The sequence below is a fragment of the Erpetoichthys calabaricus genome, chromosome 17 (assembly GCF_900747795.2).
Source record: "Erpetoichthys calabaricus chromosome 17, fErpCal1.3, whole genome shotgun sequence".
In the NCBI taxonomy this organism is placed as follows: domain Eukaryota; kingdom Metazoa; phylum Chordata; class Cladistia; order Polypteriformes; family Polypteridae; genus Erpetoichthys; species Erpetoichthys calabaricus.
This window is the reverse complement of record NC_041410.2, coordinates 48,054,321-48,071,833: the sequence shown is the minus strand read 5'-3', so window position 1 is coordinate 48,071,833 and position 17,513 is coordinate 48,054,321. Positions and strand designations below refer to the sequence as shown.

General features: G+C 38.6%; 2 protein-coding genes across 3 annotated transcripts in view; one reads left to right on the top strand and one right to left on the bottom strand.

Annotated features, from left to right (window-relative positions):
* Positions 1-16,932, bottom strand: part of snx1a (sorting nexin 1a) — a 75,095-nt gene extending 58,163 nt beyond the window's left edge. Inside the window, exon 1 of one of the 2 annotated variants that reach the window (XM_051920800.1) lies at positions 16,695-16,932. In XM_051920800.1, the coding sequence (XP_051776760.1) occupies positions 16,695-16,827 (133 nt within the window). In that variant the 5' untranslated portion in view covers positions 16,828-16,932. The remainder of the gene's footprint in view (positions 1-16,694) is intronic. The other variant, XM_051920799.1, reaches the window with a different exon arrangement.
* The window catches only part of ubl7a (ubiquitin-like 7a (bone marrow stromal cell-derived)), a 1,205,533-nt gene that overhangs the window by 266,316 nt on the left and 921,704 nt on the right, over positions 1-17,513 (top strand). The window lies entirely within an intron of this gene.

The following is a 17,513-nucleotide window of genomic DNA, read 5'->3' as shown; positions in this document are numbered from 1 at the left end:
TCAGGTTTGTCAAATAAATGAATATAAAAAGACTGTCTTTGAACAGAACCATCTCTTGCCAAAAGTAAAGCATGTTGTATGAGCATTGTGTCTTAAGTAGGGCAAGTTCCATTTCTAACATGACTTTGCAAGCAAGCCGCAACCTGCACTGAAACCTTTCCGTTAATGGGAAATTGGCAAAATGCTTTTTTACCTACCGTATAGAAAAACGTTTCCAAATTTTTACCTTCAAAATAACACTGAAAATTCCTGTACTTTCACAAAACACAAAAAATTAAATGAAAGATTGAACAATAGATGTGTATTATCACAACATTATGGTTAAATATCCTACTCTTTTTGGTAATGATACAGTATCTCACCGAGTTGGGGAAAAAAAAATGATAATGCCAAGATAATCCACCACTAATTGATGATTATGAAATATGTGCTGTCTCTCCTAATAAAAAGCACCGGGTGTCATTTACCCCACTCAGCAGCTTTGCTCTCAGAGATGACATGGCTGGTAGTTGTACTTAGCAAAATTAGCATTACAAACAGCTGGTTATACCACTCAGCTAAACAGCCAGTTACCAACTGAGCTGCTTTTTTGTGACTGAGCCTACCTAACCACCTCCTCCTCCTGGTACACATCTGCAAGTACTGACAGATACATTTAAATGAAAGTACAAAATGACTAATAAAAATTGAAACAAACTGTACTGTAATATGCCTCTGCACTGACAACAACTGCTACATTTTCATTTAAAATTAGCTTACCTGGTTTACAAGAATGAGAAGTTCTTCATTGGCCTCTGTCAGTGGGAACCAATAGCAAGTAAAATTTTACAGTGGATGCATAAAATCATGTCTTTACTCTTACTGGTATACAGTACTTGAAGATCATAATTTTCCCATTAATATGCGATATTCCATGACTGTACATTTTCCCCATTTTTTTTCACAGCCTACAAAAATGGCAACTGTGCCGATCTGGTAGGAGGGCAGAAGGTTTTCACTTGATAACTAAGAATGTACTTATTTCAAAAGGTCAGATGTTTATCCAGTACGAAAAAACAGATGAAGCCTAGTTTTAGAATGGCTATATGGTTTGCCTTGCCAACAAGCATTTTTTCTCCACTATTTGAGTGTCAATTTTGTATCAAAGTTAATATGCAAGTTGTTATCCAGTCTGATTTATGAAATCCACAGTCTGTCAGCCCAAGAAAAAAATTCTCACATGTTGTTTTGAGCGCAAGTCGATCACTTCTTGTAGGTCCAAGATGGATTTGAATGCCAGCTAGAATGCCTCGTCAGCAGGTGGGGAGGGTTTCTTAGGCATAAAAAATTGCCTCTGTAAATCAAAGTGATAGCTTGAAAAGAAGAGTTTCTTTCTGAATAAATGCATGTCAGCCTATGCTTGTCATTTAGAAGATTTCTTGGACATTGTCTATTTCACAGTATTTCAGCAAAAATGTATGTGTTTGAGACATTGTAAGTATAGACTGGGTATCTGACATACTGACTATAATACATGAGTAAATTAAGATTTTTTTTTTCATGGGTGGTTGTAATATTGTTTTTTACTTGTTCAGCATTGGTTTCCATTGAAGGCTATTGTGAGGAACTTTGTGTTCACCCTAAAAGTATGAGGTTAAAATTTTTTTCAGCCATCACCACAAACATGGGGTAAGTAATAGAAAAAGTAAGTAACAGAAAAAATATATATACATTTTTAGTGCAATACTTCTTTAAGTATATAAACTTCAGGCACACCAGTTCTTAAACATACAGTCAGAAAATTGTTACAATTATAAATGTTTTGGTATATACATGTTTATTTCCTTTATCTGCATTGGAACACCACAAAAAAACAGAAAAAAAAATCTGACATCATTTCACACAAAACTCAAAAACCAGGCTGGAGAAAATTATTGGCACCCTCTACTTAATATTTGGTTGCATGCCCTTTGGAAAAAATAACTGAAATCAAGCGCTTCCTATAAACATCAACAAGCTTGTTACACCGGTCAACTGGAATTTCCGACCACTCTTCTTTTGTAAACTGTTCAAGGTTTCTCAGATTTGAAGGGCGCCTTCTCCCAACAGCAATTTTGAGATCGATCCATAAGTGTTCAATCGGGTTTAGATCCGGACTCATTGCTGGCCACTTCAGAACTCTCCAGCGCTTTGTCTTCAACCATTTCTGGGTGCTTTTAGAGGTATGTTTGGGGTCATTGTCCTGCTGGAACACCCATGACCTATGACGCAGACCCAGCTTTCTGACACTGGGCCCTACATTGTGCCCCAGTATCTTTTGGTAGTCTTCAGATTTCATGATGCCTTGCACACAGTCAAGGTATCCAGTGCCAGAGGCAGAAAAACATCCCCAAAACATCTTAGAACCTCCAACATGTTTGACTGTAGGCTTTTCTTCGTAGGCCTCATTTGGTTTTCTGTAAACAGTAGAATGATGAGCTTTACCAAAAAGCTGTACCTTGGTCTCATCTGTCCACAAGACGTTCGACCAGAAGCATTTTGGCTTCCTCAAGTACATTTTGGCAAACTCCAGTCTGGCTTTTTTATGTTTCTGTGTCAGCAGTGGGATCCTCTTGGCTCTCCTGCCATAACGTTTCAATTCGTTCAGATATCGATGGATAGTTCGACACTGTTGCACCCTGAGTCAGCAGAACAGCTTGAATATGTTTTGAAGTTGATTGGGGCTGTTTATCCACCATTCGGACTATCCGTCGTTGCAGTCTTTATCAATTTTTCTCTTCTGTCCACGTCCAGGGAGATTAGCTACAGTGCCATGTGTTGTGAACTTCTTGATTATGTTGCGCACAGTGGACAAAGGAACATGAAGATCTTTGGAGATGGACTTGTAGCCTTGGTTACATACTATCAGGCCATTACACCGACTCATTTCTAAGAGGGGTGCTTTCTGCAGGTACAAATAAATGTTGAATTTTGTGTAAACACTGAGTAACCACTTAATGTACAATTGTAAAACTTTGCTTATTCTAATCTAATTGAACATAACCACTTGAAACAAGAAATAACTGAATTGTCTAAAGAATATTATGAAGACAAGAATTTTGCACTAAATTCACTGGACTAGATTCAGCACACAATCCAGTGCTGTTGGAATATAATTAACAGAAAATTGCACAATGTTTTTAATTTACCATCCTGTATACTGCTGTCCAAAATAAATTGATCCCAGAATTACTTGAATTAATATAAAATGCTTCCATTAAAAATTTCAAAAGAGGAAAATATATTACTTCAGTGCATGTAAAGGCAAGTGAGCTTTTACACAATAATTAAAAAGAAACCCAGAAACACTAAGTACTACTCTCATTCACTGGAGGATCACTGGTATAGGGTTAATTATCAGGACCAATCCTATCAGTAATTCTAACCCTGTAGGACTTGCCAAGCTGGTAATTTTCAACAAGCAAGACTGAAATAATTACAGTCCTAGACATACCCTGCTAACAATTACTAATCCAATGCATATTACATTTTAGCTTTGTTCAACAGATTCAAATGTTGAACAGATCAAGATGTATAATGTGAAAGTTTCACAAGTATGGCAACCAGTCTAATAAACACTTTGGACTCAACAGTCCAGGTAAAAAGAGTCTTGTTTTATTTATGGAATAAGACAATTTTATAGTTACTATGGATAATTACATTTCATTTTATCTCACTTAATGGTACAGTGGTCAGCACTGCTGCCTCATACAGCCAACATACAGATTTGAATCTAAAGCCCTGTCATCTGTGTGGCATTTGCAAATTTTCCCATATAGCCAGGAATGCTAAATTTTAAAATATGGATGTGTGTGGCCCTGTGATGGAATGACACCCTCTTCATTATTGCCATAATCCATCTAAAAACGATACTTTTTTTATATATACTTTTACTTACACCATGTAGCTTATAAGCGGCACCGTGCCTGCGTGGGTTTCCTCCGGGTACTCCAGTTTCCTTCCAGAGTCCAAAGACATGCAGGTTAGGTGCATTGGTAATCCTAAATTGTCCCTAGTGTGCGCGTGTATGTGTGTGTGTGTGTGTGTGTGTGTGTGTGTGTATGCCCTGCGGTGGGCTGGTGCCCTGCCCGGGGTTTGTTTCCTGCCTTGTGCCCTGTGTTGGCTGGGATTGGCTCCAGCAGACCCCTGTAATTAGGTTATAGCAGATGGATGGATGGATGGATGGATGTAGCTTATAGTGTTGGAATTGGCTAACAAAAATTTTCTCTCATGTTTTGTGAAATACGAAGATAAAGTTTCTGATATAAGAAGAGTCTATAGTGACCAGCACTGGACAATAGCAAACAATATCAAAAACAATTAAAACATATCTTGTTACATTATGTTCTCAGCTGTCACTACAAACTACAAGGTAAGTAACATTTAAAAGACAAAAAATACTTTTGGGTGAAGTATTCCTTTATGGACAGTGCAGTAGGGACTGACTGCAGCCCAGAAAAACACTGAACTATTGGCCAGCCCTGGACTCAGTTGGTGGCTAGTTGGCGTGGGTCGCCAGGACTGTGATTGTTTCAGACTGTCTTTTGGCTCTTTTTTTTTTTTTTTTTTTTTTTAAACTAATTGTGATCACCCATTAGGTTTATTTTGCCAAGGGATGATACTGACTAGAGTTTTTAATTGTTCTCTCCTCCCTTGTCAATTGGCCATGGTACAACAATTAAGTTACAGATGTTAACAAACAGATAGCTTTAGGTTCCATTTATGTTAAATTGAAACTGTTGTGTGTGTGTTTAAATAAATCTTTGCCTTTATGAGTAAACATCATCTAATTAGCAATTTGTGACGTCTGTAATTGCATTTCATCTGTGGATTTTTTTTTAATTTTTTTTTTTTTTTTTAGAGAGTTCTTTGCAAGCACTCAGTGAGAAACGCTTTGCAAAAAAAAAAAAAAAAAAAGAATCTGGATTAATCAAGTATGACAATGAAAATGTATACTGAATATGAAGCTATAATAAAGCTGATAGCCCAAAATAATTTTACGGTGGGTTTCCGTTTTATTATGCAATTTGCATGTTTTCCACTTATTCATGTAGACTACTCCAGCTTCTTCATATGCCTCAAAGATAATAATAATATTTTATTTATTTGTAGGTGCCTTTCTAAACACTCAAGGACACCGAACAATAGATAAAACACAGATTATAAACAAAACTAAAATACAAAAATTAAAATCAGACAGAGCAATTGTAATCAAAGAGAAAAAGCAGTCTTAAACAAATGAGTTTTAAATTTAGATTTGAAGAGTGAGAATGATTCAATATTTCTAAGCTCCGATGGTAGTGAGTTCCAGAGCTGGGGAGCAGAACAACTGAATGCTCTGCTTCCCATAGTGGTAAGACGGACGAAGGGGACAGTCAGGTGGATGGAGGAAGAGGATCTAAGGGTACGGGAGGGAATGGCAACATGGAGGATGTCCAACAGATATGGAGGGGCAAGGTTGTGGATAGCCTTAAAAGTTAACAGAAGAATTTTGAGTTGAATTCGGAACTGAACTGGAAGCCAATGAAGCTGCTGCAAGACGGGAGTGAAATGGTGAATAGAGGATGTTCTTAAAATGATGTGAGCAGCTGAATTCTGGACCAGTTGAAGCTTATAAACAATAATCCAGACGAGAAGTGACAAGGCTATGAACAAGGATAGCAGTGGTGTGGGGAATGAGGAAGGGGAGAATACGATTAATGTTACGCCAGTGGAAATATGAAGACCGGGAGATGTTATTGAGGTGGGACTGAAAGGATAAAGTATTGTCAAGGATGATACCCAGACTCTTAACCTGTGGGGAAGGGGAGACAGAGGAATTATCAATAACAAATGAAAAATGATCAGTTTTGGATAATGTTGATTTTGTACCAATGAGGAGAACCTCAGGTTTGTCAATATTTAAGAAAATTTGAAGAAAACCAGGATTTGATTAATGCTATGCAATCAATAACTGAGGAGGGTGGAAAGGAAGCAGTAGGTTTGCTAATGAGATAGAGCTGGGTGTCATCAGCATAACAGTGGAAGCTAATGTTATATTTACGAAAGATGTTTCCAAGGGGAAGGAGGTAAATAATGAAAAGGAGGGGACCCAGGACAGAGCCCTGGGGCACACCTGAAGTAACAGTGGTGGGTCGAGATGTGAAAGTTTTAAGCTGAACAAACTGAGTGTGGCCTGAGAGGTAGGATCTGAACCAGTCTAGTGGAGTGTGGGTAATGCCAATCGAAAATAATCTATTGAGAAGAGTAGTGTGACAAATAGTGTCAAAGGCTGCACTCAGATCAAGGAGGATGAGAATAGTAATTAAACCAGAATCAGCTGGCAGAAGGAGGTCATTAGATAGGCCATGTAGAAGCCACAAGGACTGGATGGACATCCCAGCCAGGAAAGGAAGCGATGGATGGATAGCCCCTATAAAAGTAGAGATATCACTAGGGCACTGCTATTTCCCCAGCCCGCTAGATGGCAGAAGTTCCAGATATCCACACCCAGTGGGAAGCCAGCAGGGCATGCCAGGAAATGTAGTCTGGCAGGGCGGCCCTGCTGGGGTCACGGGGTGCCGCAAGTGGGTGATGCAGGGAAACAAGCTCCCTACTCTGATAATAGACTTGTGTGTGACCCGGAAATACTTCCATCCAGCACTCGCCCTGGCATGGGAAGTATTCCCGGCTCTGTAATAAAAGGGACCTTATAACCCTTATTCAGGCGAGTCGGAGCTGGGTGGTAGAGAGGCAACACTCAACTGGAGGAGGGCAGTGCAGTGGTGAGGGAGTATATTGTGGAGAGAGAAAGACCAGTGTTTTTGTGCTTTGCGCAATACTTTTTGGAGGTATTTCAAATAAAACCTTCATTTATTTGGATCAAAGACTTTGCTTTTGTGATTGTGTCAGGGTTTGGGCAGGCTGTCACCCGGGTGTCCATCACAGCTGCTTAGGTTCACTGGAAGTTCCAAACTGTTTTTATGTGCACAAACACATACTGTACATGCACAGAGACACAGCCTGTGATAGAACTGAATGAAATGAAGCACTAACCCATTTCCTAATTATCTTCTTAATATTAGGATATGATCCTCACACACCTGAACTACATAACAGTTTTACAATACGATCATTTTAAGTCGAAGGTTACTGCTTAGTTATCCTAACATTGTACATAATAATGCCAGAAGAAACAATGAGGTTTGATGGAGATACGCTAATCATGTAAATTATAAAATAAAGAAATAGCACAGATGCAATGATACAGCAACATCTAGCAAAATAATTTTATAAATATAACATAGTGCTGGGTGGTATACCGGTTCCTACCGAAAACCGTTTTTTATTTTTGTTATGATATGGATTTTTCTTATACCGCAACACCGGTTTAAATTGCCTAAACGACGTTCAGAACATGGTGCAGCGGGAAACTGTTCAAGTGGGGACCTTTATAACTGCTACACCACTAACCACAGATGTGTTGCATGGGGGCTCTTTTTCACTGCTACACCGCTAAATAGGTAGTGTAGGTATTGCGCGATGAAAATGGACAGAACATTCTGAAGCTGAAGATAAAGTTGAACATGATGATACAGAAGAAGAACTTTTGCCAAAAAAAAAGGAGTCATGTCCGTTGCCTGGAGATACAGTAATCCCTCGCTATATGGCGCTTCGCATTTCGCGGCTTCACTCCATCGCGGATTTTATATGTAAGCATATTTAAATATATATCGCAGATTTTTTGCTGGTTCGCGGATTTCTGAGGACAATGGATCTTTTAATTTCTGGTACATGCTTCCTCAGTTGGTTTGCCCAGTTGATTTCATACAAGGGACGCTATTGGCAGATGGCTGAGAAGCTATCCAACTTACTTTTCTCCGTCTCTCTCTTGCGCTGACTTTCTCTGATCCTGACGTAGGGGGATTGAGCAGGGGGGCTGTTCGCAAACCTAGACGATACGGACGCTCGTCTAAAAATGCTGAAAGATTATCTTCACGTTGCTACCTTCTGTGCAAGCTGCTTCCTGAAGCGACATGCTGCACAGTGCTTTGCATACTTAAAAGCTCGAAGGGCACGTATTGATTTGTGCTCGTTTGTTTTTCTCTGGCTCTCTCTCTCTCTCTCTCTCTCTCTGCTCCTGACGGAGGGGGTGTGAGCTGCCGCCTTCAACAGCTTTGTGCCGAGGTGCTTCACATACTTAAAAGCTAAACAGCCCTATTGATTTGTTTGCTTTTTTTCTCTCTCTCTCTGACATCTGCTCCTGACTTGAAGAGGAAGATATGTTTGCATTCTTTTAATTGTGAGACAGAACTGTCATCTCCGTCTTGTCATGGAGCACAGTTTAAACTTTTGAAAAAGAGACAAATGTTTGTTTGCAGTGTTTGAATAACGTTCCTGTCTCTCTACAACCTCCTGTGTTTCTGCGCAAATCTGTGACCCAAGCATGACAATATAAAAATAACCATATAAACATATGGTTTCTACTTCGCGGATTTTCTTATTTCGCGGGTGGCTCTGGAACGCAACCCCCGCGATGGAGGAGGGATTACTGTACCTTGGTTTTAAAAGGTTGGATGTGGACCATTATGTTCAAATGTGTAAATACTGTTTCTATACTACTGGATAATACTGCAAGCCAAGTTGTACTTGTTTTATTTGTTTTCAATACAGTGTAATGTACCTGGGTACTGTGTAATAGTGTGACGACATGTTGACTTTAATCTCGACACTTATGACAAGAATAAAGTCGACATGTTGACTCTATTCTCGACATTTCTACTTTATTCTTGCCGTTTATGTCAAAATTAAAGTCGACATGATGACTTTATTCTCGTAATTTGTCAATAAAGTAGAACATCGTAAACTAAACTTCATCGTAAAATATTTAATTTACTTGATTTTCTCAAACCCGTCATAAGTTATATAGCACATTACATGCTTTGTATTAAGTGTTCCGAGCCATGTTAAATCGGTACGTGCTTCTTAAACTGACTTCCTCTTGTACTGAGGAGGTGCCGCAGCGATCGCCGCTCAGAATACATTCACTTCATGATATTCCTGCTCTCTGAACATTTAGAATGCTAAGATAAATACTTGATATCATTTTCATGATGAAATGCATTAAAGCATGTATTAATCACGTGGGGGCACGGCGGCGTGGAGGTTGCACTGCTGCCTTGCAGCAAAGATGTCTCAGGTGTACCCTGCCTTGAATTTGCATGTTTTTCTGGTGGGTTTACTTGGCTTGCTTCAGTTTCCTTTCAAAGTCATGTAGGATGTGTGGTTTTGTTATGCTATATTGACCATGCTAGTGTATGTATTGCTCGTATTCACCCTGCGATGTGCTGGCAACTCGTTCAGGATTTGCTCCTGCCTCACACACAATGCTTACTGGGATGGGCGCAACCCTGAATGGATGGTATAGTTAAATATGTATAACAAAGATACTTTTAAAGTTCTGAACACTCCGTGGGCTAAGTTTATAACTAGTTTTAATTTCACAAAGACGTTTATCGTGTGGTGATTGGTTATGTGGAGAAAGAAAAAGGAAGGATAGGAACTGGGGTTTTGGTACGTCAGACAGACAGCACACGTGCAATAAAGAAAGCCCACTCAGAAACATTCATTGAATTCTGTGTTTGTGTCTCTGACCACCAGATCACAAACCCAACATTTACACAATATTTAAGTTAAACCTTTGCGATACCCATTCATACATCGTTTTTTCGAGCCTCGTCACACCTGCCATAAAGTTCTTTACACTGAACATACACCTGGGGACCCCTTACTGCGGGGGAGCAGCACTACCGCCTCACTACCGTGCATGTTTAATACCTGCTTTAATGCATTTCATCATGAAAAGGATATCAAGTATTTATCTTAGCATTCTAAATTTTCAGAGAGCAGGAATATCATGAAGTGAATGGATTCTGTGCAGTGATCGCCGTCTCCTCTTAGTGTGGAGGAAGTCAGTTTAAGAAGCGTAGTGATTAACAACTGGGTCGGGGAACACAACACAAAGCATTTAATGTGCTGCATTAACTTATGACGGGGTTTGAGAAAATCTAGTAAATTAAACATTGATTTTAGGATGACATTTAGTTTATGACTTTCTACTTTAATTATAAAATAAACTATGAGAATAAAGTGAAAATATCGACTTTAATCTCAACATATAGTTTGTTTTTTTCTTCCCTGTATCCGTATTTTTTTTCTTCACCGTGGCCCTAATACGATTACATAGGGCTATACCACAAATAGCATCATAAATGCAAGTTGCAGTTTTATTATTTATGTATATAGCTTAGCTTGAAGCAAGGTCCATATTAATGCAGTTTGCCTAAATGATGGTTCAGTTGGTAAAGATGTCATCACCAAGTTGCACTTGTTTTATTTTATTTTAATTTGGTGAATACCGTGTAATGCACCTGGGCTTGACGTCTTGAAGTAATAGTGCAACTATCAGTAATAATACTATTATTTATTTTATTGTTATTATTCATTAGTTTAAATATTATGCAGTTTAATGATGGTAAAGCTGTTTAAAAAGTCACTTTAACATGTCAGTGGACAGAGATGCTTAACATTAACAGAAAGTGTAGTTGGTTTACAAAAAATATTTATTATTTATTCATTTTCTAAGACATGTTCAGTGCAGTACAACTTTTGACAAGCACCTCTGGATATTTCATTAAGTCTAAATGCCTCTTTGGATGGTTGAAAATATGTTGTCAAAATTATAGTTTAAGTTGTTTGCAAAATTTGTTCAATAAAAAGGTTCTATATTTTGACTGCAACTGTCATGCAATGTGATTCCTTCTCTTCATTAGTGCCACCCCCTTGAAAACTATCGCTTTATGGGGCCATGCAAACCTGTATTAATACTTGTGTGCACAGTAAAATGTTTTTTTTTTTGTACAATGTACAATGCTCATGACAGTGGAATAGGCTATTCTTAGCCAGTCTACTGCAGTAATTGCAGTGGAAAATGTGGTTAACATCCACTCATGCATGGGAAAAAAAATACCGTTGAATACCATGAAACCGGAATAATTTAGAAAAATACCGTGATATAGAATTTTGGTCATACTGCCCACCCCTAATATAACATACAGTACACATATTACATTGCAGTAACCATGAAAAAGAATGGCTTCTTCAGAGCTTAGCCAAAGAGATAATGAAACATTGTTATGCACTGAACTACCCTTAAAGGCACCCTAATCTTGGTGCTGTGGTAAACTCATGAAGATATGCTGTGCTGAATCCTGCAGGCAGTTTGGGTTTGAGCAAAAAAAGTAAACTACTTTAAAAGTGAGGCAGAATAAGCAGTGCAAAAGGAAAAAAGAAATACTTATATGAGGGCAGAGCATGACAGGTTCAACACAAGCTTTCAGAAATTGATTTGCTGTTATTAACTAGGTGCAAAAAATTGATAATTTGTAAAATTAAGTTTGGGCATCTTCTTCAACATTTTACTATAAGAAGTAATGGCAGGCAGCTCAATGAATGGTCACTAACTGCCTTCCTGTGGCTTGATGAAAGGCATGCATTTCAAAGAATGTTATCCATCTAACTTTTCAATTTGTGTTTAGAACTCTAGAACTGTCACAGGTGTACACATTCACGTTACTTGTTAAGCTGAGTGATCACAAACCTCCGAAACTTTCAGGTTTCACACAAAATTGCACAGACACTACTTTCATAAACAAGATACTGACAAAGTAGACAACATGAACATAAAGAATAACATGACACCTTTAAAACCAAAAAGAAAAAAGAAAATTACTGGTGCCTGATTTGTAATGAGAATGGCCTACGTGAACACAGATGCAATTTCAATCATAAAACACAGTGCACACGTATGTAAAAACGCATTCAAATTTATATATTTTTTCACAAAGTTTTACTTAAACACACTATTTTATTTGCTCACATAGGTGTTGTTTATAGATTTTAGGGTGCTGAAGCCATATTTGGCCACAGAATATTGCTCTATCACATCCAGTTTTTAAGAGATTCATTTTTAAAAATGAAAGCAACTGTATTTTCGGAGAATATTAAATTTTTTAGAATTACTTACACTTGAAAAAATATATTACCATAATTGTTTAAAATATAATTATTACTTACAAAAAGAAGTCACTTAGAAATATTTTTTTCATGTTATAATTCTCTGAAGGTGTTTCACGGTGGAATGACCAAAAGAAGTCAGCTAACAGAGTCGCTCAACTTACTTTTATATTTTATCCACCCCTCTCAAAAATGTTTAAAAGCAGTAACGTTTGTGGTATCAATAAAACTAAGGGTGTGCATTCTGTTGTTGTTGTTTGCTTACATGTTACCTTGTCAAGACAATGGAAGGATCAACTAAAAACCATTTAAACAACAACTTTATTTATTTTTCTAACCTTCTTAATATAAATTCCTGGATATTTTGAAGGAACAAGAAGAGAATAAATACTGACTGAGAGCACAGTATGTTTAGCAAATACTTGATTTGGGCTATCTCAGCCTCAACTAATGTTAAGAATGAGAAGGGCTGACACTTTTCAACTTAATACGTACATCAAATAATGTTCAGAGCATGAAAAATATGTTTGTGATCACACAAACACAACTTATTAAAAAAAGAAGATCTAATGTTTTTCACTAGATCTGAGCTCTCATAGAAATTGTTTGTAGTAAGGAAATTCAAATTTCAGAAATGGATTCAATACACATAACTCTATAAAGCAGGAGGTCACCAACTCCAGTCCACCACCACTGTGGCTGCAGGTTTTCATTCTAACCCTTTCCTTCATTATTGACCTGTTTTTGCTGCTAATTAACTTCTTTAGAACTAATTTTAATTGACTTGCTTTTGAAGACTCAGACCTCTTAATTGTTTCTTTTTCCTTTAATTAGCAGCCAAACAATAATGAGATACAGAATGAGCCAAAACAACTGGTGTCCATCATACAATCTCTGAAAATAAAGAGCGATAAAGGTCTCAGGAATGTCGATCTGCTCAGGACGCTTAGAAAGAGGAAAAATCAACAATTTCGGAAATGTCTGGTAATGCACCACAAGAGCAGCAACAAGCCACTGAATTAAAGAACGGGTTTAATGACAAGAATGGCACTGCGTTAAGCAGCTGGTTGGAGTTTGAAGACCTGACTTAGTTGGTCTTCTGTTGGCTCCCTCACTTCACATTTCATTTCTGTTTGGGTTCCATTTAAGGAAAGAAATGATGAAATTCAGAGGAACAAATCTTAAAAAAAGCAATTTGATTAAAATGAATTTACAAGAAGTTAATTATCAGCACAAACAGGGCACTCATTTTAAAAAAATGGTTAGAATGAAAACCTGCAGCCACGGTGGTCCTCCAGGACTGGATTTGGCGACTCATGCTATAAAGTAAACCCATTTTTTTGTGTGGGATTATTTGTTGTAACCACTGAGATTAATTAAAAGAGTTAAAAGTTAAGGTTTAAGATTATCTGACATGATTATCCTTATTTTACCCTATACATCAGCAAAACTTTTAAATTCAAGAATAGCATATAAGCAATTGACATCCACTGCAGAAATGGAGAACACAATTCATTAAACACGTTAAATAATGGTTATAAAATCCAAACGGAACAGAAGCCAATTTTTAAAAGTCACCAAGTTGTTTTCAATTAAAAACACAAGCAAACGAAGAACAGTGAATCATATAATGTGCCAATTAATGTTTGGGCAAATCAAATATTAACTGATTATTAAACAGTCACCAGGTTCTCTTCAAATACAGATCTTGCTTGTACCAGATTTCTCTCATTCTTTGCACGAAGGGCTTTCCCTTGAACTCTCACCACTACATTTTTCAACATTTCAGTACTTTGCTCAAAAAATAACTAAGCTGAATATTAGAAATAATCTGCAACTAGCTCCATAAAACATCACTGACATTATTAACGGTTGCATGTACAATGACAAGAAAAAGCATGCGAGTTTTCAGCATTAATTGGTCATAAAATTTGATCCGATCTTCATCTAAGTCACAAGTGTAGGCAAACACACTATGCTTACAGTAATAACACACAAACATTTACAATCTTTCATGTCTTTATTGAACACACCCATCAAACATTCACAGTGTGTCGTAAAAACAGCAAGTGAACCCTTTGAATTTCCTAACTGGTTGAACCTCTTTTGGCAGCAAAACCCTCTTACAAGCACTTCCAGACCATTCCCTCTTGCAGCCATATTCTTCAGATGTTTGGTGTAAATAGCTCATGAGAAGTCATTCCATAGCATCTCTATTGGGTTAAGGCCTGGGCTCTCTGACTGGGTCACTCCAAAATGCAAAGTTTCTTTATTGGAAGCCATTCTGTAGTAGATTTACTTTGATGTTTAAAGGACTTTGTCATGCTGCATCACCCAACTTCTACTATGCTTTAGCTGGTGGACAGGCACCCTGAGATAATCCTGTAGGATACCCTAATAAATTTCATAACTCATTTTCCATGCGATGGTGGCAAGTTGTTCAAGCACCAAGTCAGCAAAGTAACCCCAATTCATAAAGCTCCCTCCACTGTACTTCACCTCTGGGATGATGATGGTCATGTTGGTAAGCAGTGCCATTTTTACACCAAATTCTTCCCGGAAAATTCAACCTTATTTTCGTCATTCCACAAAACATTTTTCCAAAGGCATTGTGAAGTGTCAAGACAGTGTTTGGCAAACTTTAGGCTTGCAGCAATGTGTTTTTAGAGAGCAATGGCTCCCTCCTTGGTGTCCTGCAATTGCACACAATACCTGTTTTTTTGATTGTATTCTCATGAACAGAGATGTCACCATGTTCCAATGATTTCTTCAAACCTTTATCCGTTACTCTAGAGTTTTTTTTTTTTTTTTTTTACACTTCATTGAGCACTCTGAATTGTGCCTACTGAGTGCTCTTGACTGTACGGCCATTTCTAAGGTGAGTAGCCCCAGTACTATCTCATCTCCATCTATATACAATTTATCTAACAGTGGACTGATGAATACCTAACTTCTCTGAAACAACCTCATAACCCTTTCCTGCTTCTTAAATATCACCAGCTTTTGACTGTAGATTTTCTGACATGCCTTTTTTGTGAGGCATGTTTTATTGTAAGTAGATGCTTCTCACGAATGGCGCACAAGTTTTTTTTTTTTTTTTTAATATCTCTAAATCACACCTCCCATCTCTTTCATTAACTGGACTGCAGGTTTTCAAACGTCTGATTCCAGAAAGCTTTTTGGAAGTCATCAGCCTAGAGGTTCACATATCTTTTTCAACTTACACTTTGAATACTTGAATGATGTACTCAATATGAACAATCACAATACAGTAATTTGCACATTATAAGTTAATGCAGACTGTTTTGATCATTACTGTAACTCAGACGAAGAATAGACCATATTTTAAAACATAATTAAACATAAATCTGGTTATTTTTCAAAGGGTTCACAGCTTTTTCTTTTCACTATTTACAGGAAAACAGTTAACAGCACACGCTTTATTTAATGTAAGCAACAAAATGTACTTTACATGTAAAGAGATCTATTACAGCAGCACCTCGGCCAGGTTAAATGACTCACTCAAGTAAACGGTGGAAACTCAGTAGGTTTACAGACTAAATCAAAGGCGTACAGCAGCTTAGCCACAGCACAACACTTCATATTGCAAATAAGCACAAGTGCAAGGTAAGCACTGTATCAACCGAGAATGGTATGGCCAAGCAAACAATGGTATTAAACTTCAATTTTTAAGCCCATTCTCCCAGTACTTGGCTGCAGCGCAATAGACTACTTGCAGAAACCAGTCCCTGCCGCAGTTAAGCTTACTAAATATGACAATACAAAGTGACTGTGCCACCTAACTTTCATTTTTCAACATTACAGGCAGAAACTGGAGGCGGCCCGAAAACTACATGCGTATACTACATATACATATACAGGAAGAACATGGAAACCCAAAAGTGTGGCCAAAGCGACAAAAGAAAGCAAATGCAACATTTTTTTTTTGCAGCAGAGTGAACTAATCAGCAGAAAGAGTGAGCAGCCAAGGACATAAACAAGCTCGCGAGGAGTCTCCACTCCTAATGCCTTGTCTGCCAGACACCAAGTATTCTTCCTTCCGCTAATCCAAATGTAACCTACAAAGCTGCATATTTCCTGCAAATAATGCAGGGCACAGCAATCGCGGCTGGATGATGATGAAATACACCAGCAAGTCCTGGAATTTTGCTGATCCTCTTGAATTTACCAGGGTCTCTTCCGTGGTGGTGTCTTGCGTTTTAGACTAAAAAACAAACATTCAGGATACGCGTGCACGTAAACTAAAGGGCTTATAATCAACAATCTATTAAGCACGAGTCATTAGGGGTCTTTAGAAACTGTATTATGCGAAGTGACTTTCTTACTTCCGCGGGCACCCGGCGAGGGCTACTTGAAATCAACCACAGACGTTCGTTTCCAATGACTTTAGGGACAGACACTGAAAACGTACCACTGGAATATCCTCGCACAAACCCGGCCATATTCGAGCGTGCAATTCAATCTTCTCCTCGACTGCGAACACCGAGGCGAGTTTAGGATTTAAGCAAAACCTGCCTGTCCGCCCGTCAGGCCCTTTCACCACGGAAAACCCGCATCACTGCCTCCCTTTAGAGAGCACCCTTTAACACCCCCGCGTGCACCCATGCTCCTCACATTTCCGATGAAGATATCTTCTCCCTGTAAGTCGTCAATCTCATCACCGTCCCCAGAGTCCCCGTCCAGGTCCTCCAAATCCGGCAGTGGAGGCGGAATCCTCTCGGAGCTCTCCGCCATCTTCGCACTGCAAGCTGGGCACACGCGCAAACAAAACTTTATTGGAAGAAAAAGTTAAGGGGCGTCAGGAACGAACCTACAGCGCCGCTTACAGGAGGAGCGAGAGAGGCGAAATGAATGGAGAAGCAACACCCGCGTATGTGCCCGCCCATCTGAGCTCTGCACCTCGTCCCGCAGCGACTGCTACTTGTCAAATCAGAAGAGAAACTCCAGTAGGCGGAGCTCTCGTGAGGAGACCCACGGGAGTGCAGGACGTAAATTGCACTCGAGGCAAGGAAGCCTTTTTCTAATTTAGGTACTTTTTAAATTATACAATCGTTAATCCATTATATCTCAATATATTTAAAACACAGTTTCAGTTTACTTTGTTCTTTATAAACAGCTTTGTTTCTAAATCTATCTATAGACTTGATATTTGGCACACAAGTACTTTTCTCTCCAAGACAGGGTTTTGACATATAACCTTCGGCCAGAGGCAGCATGGGATCAGAAGCAAATGATTGTAAACCCAGGGCTGATTTAATTGGGATAACAGCAACATTTATTTCTATTGCACATTTTCATACAAACAGTCAGGCCCGGTCTTAGGTATTATGGGGCCCTAGGCGAAAGGGGGGTCCAGGGGCCCCCTGAGGGGGGCGGAGCCCCCCTGGAAGCTCTGTGAAATGCGTGAAAATTAGACCAAG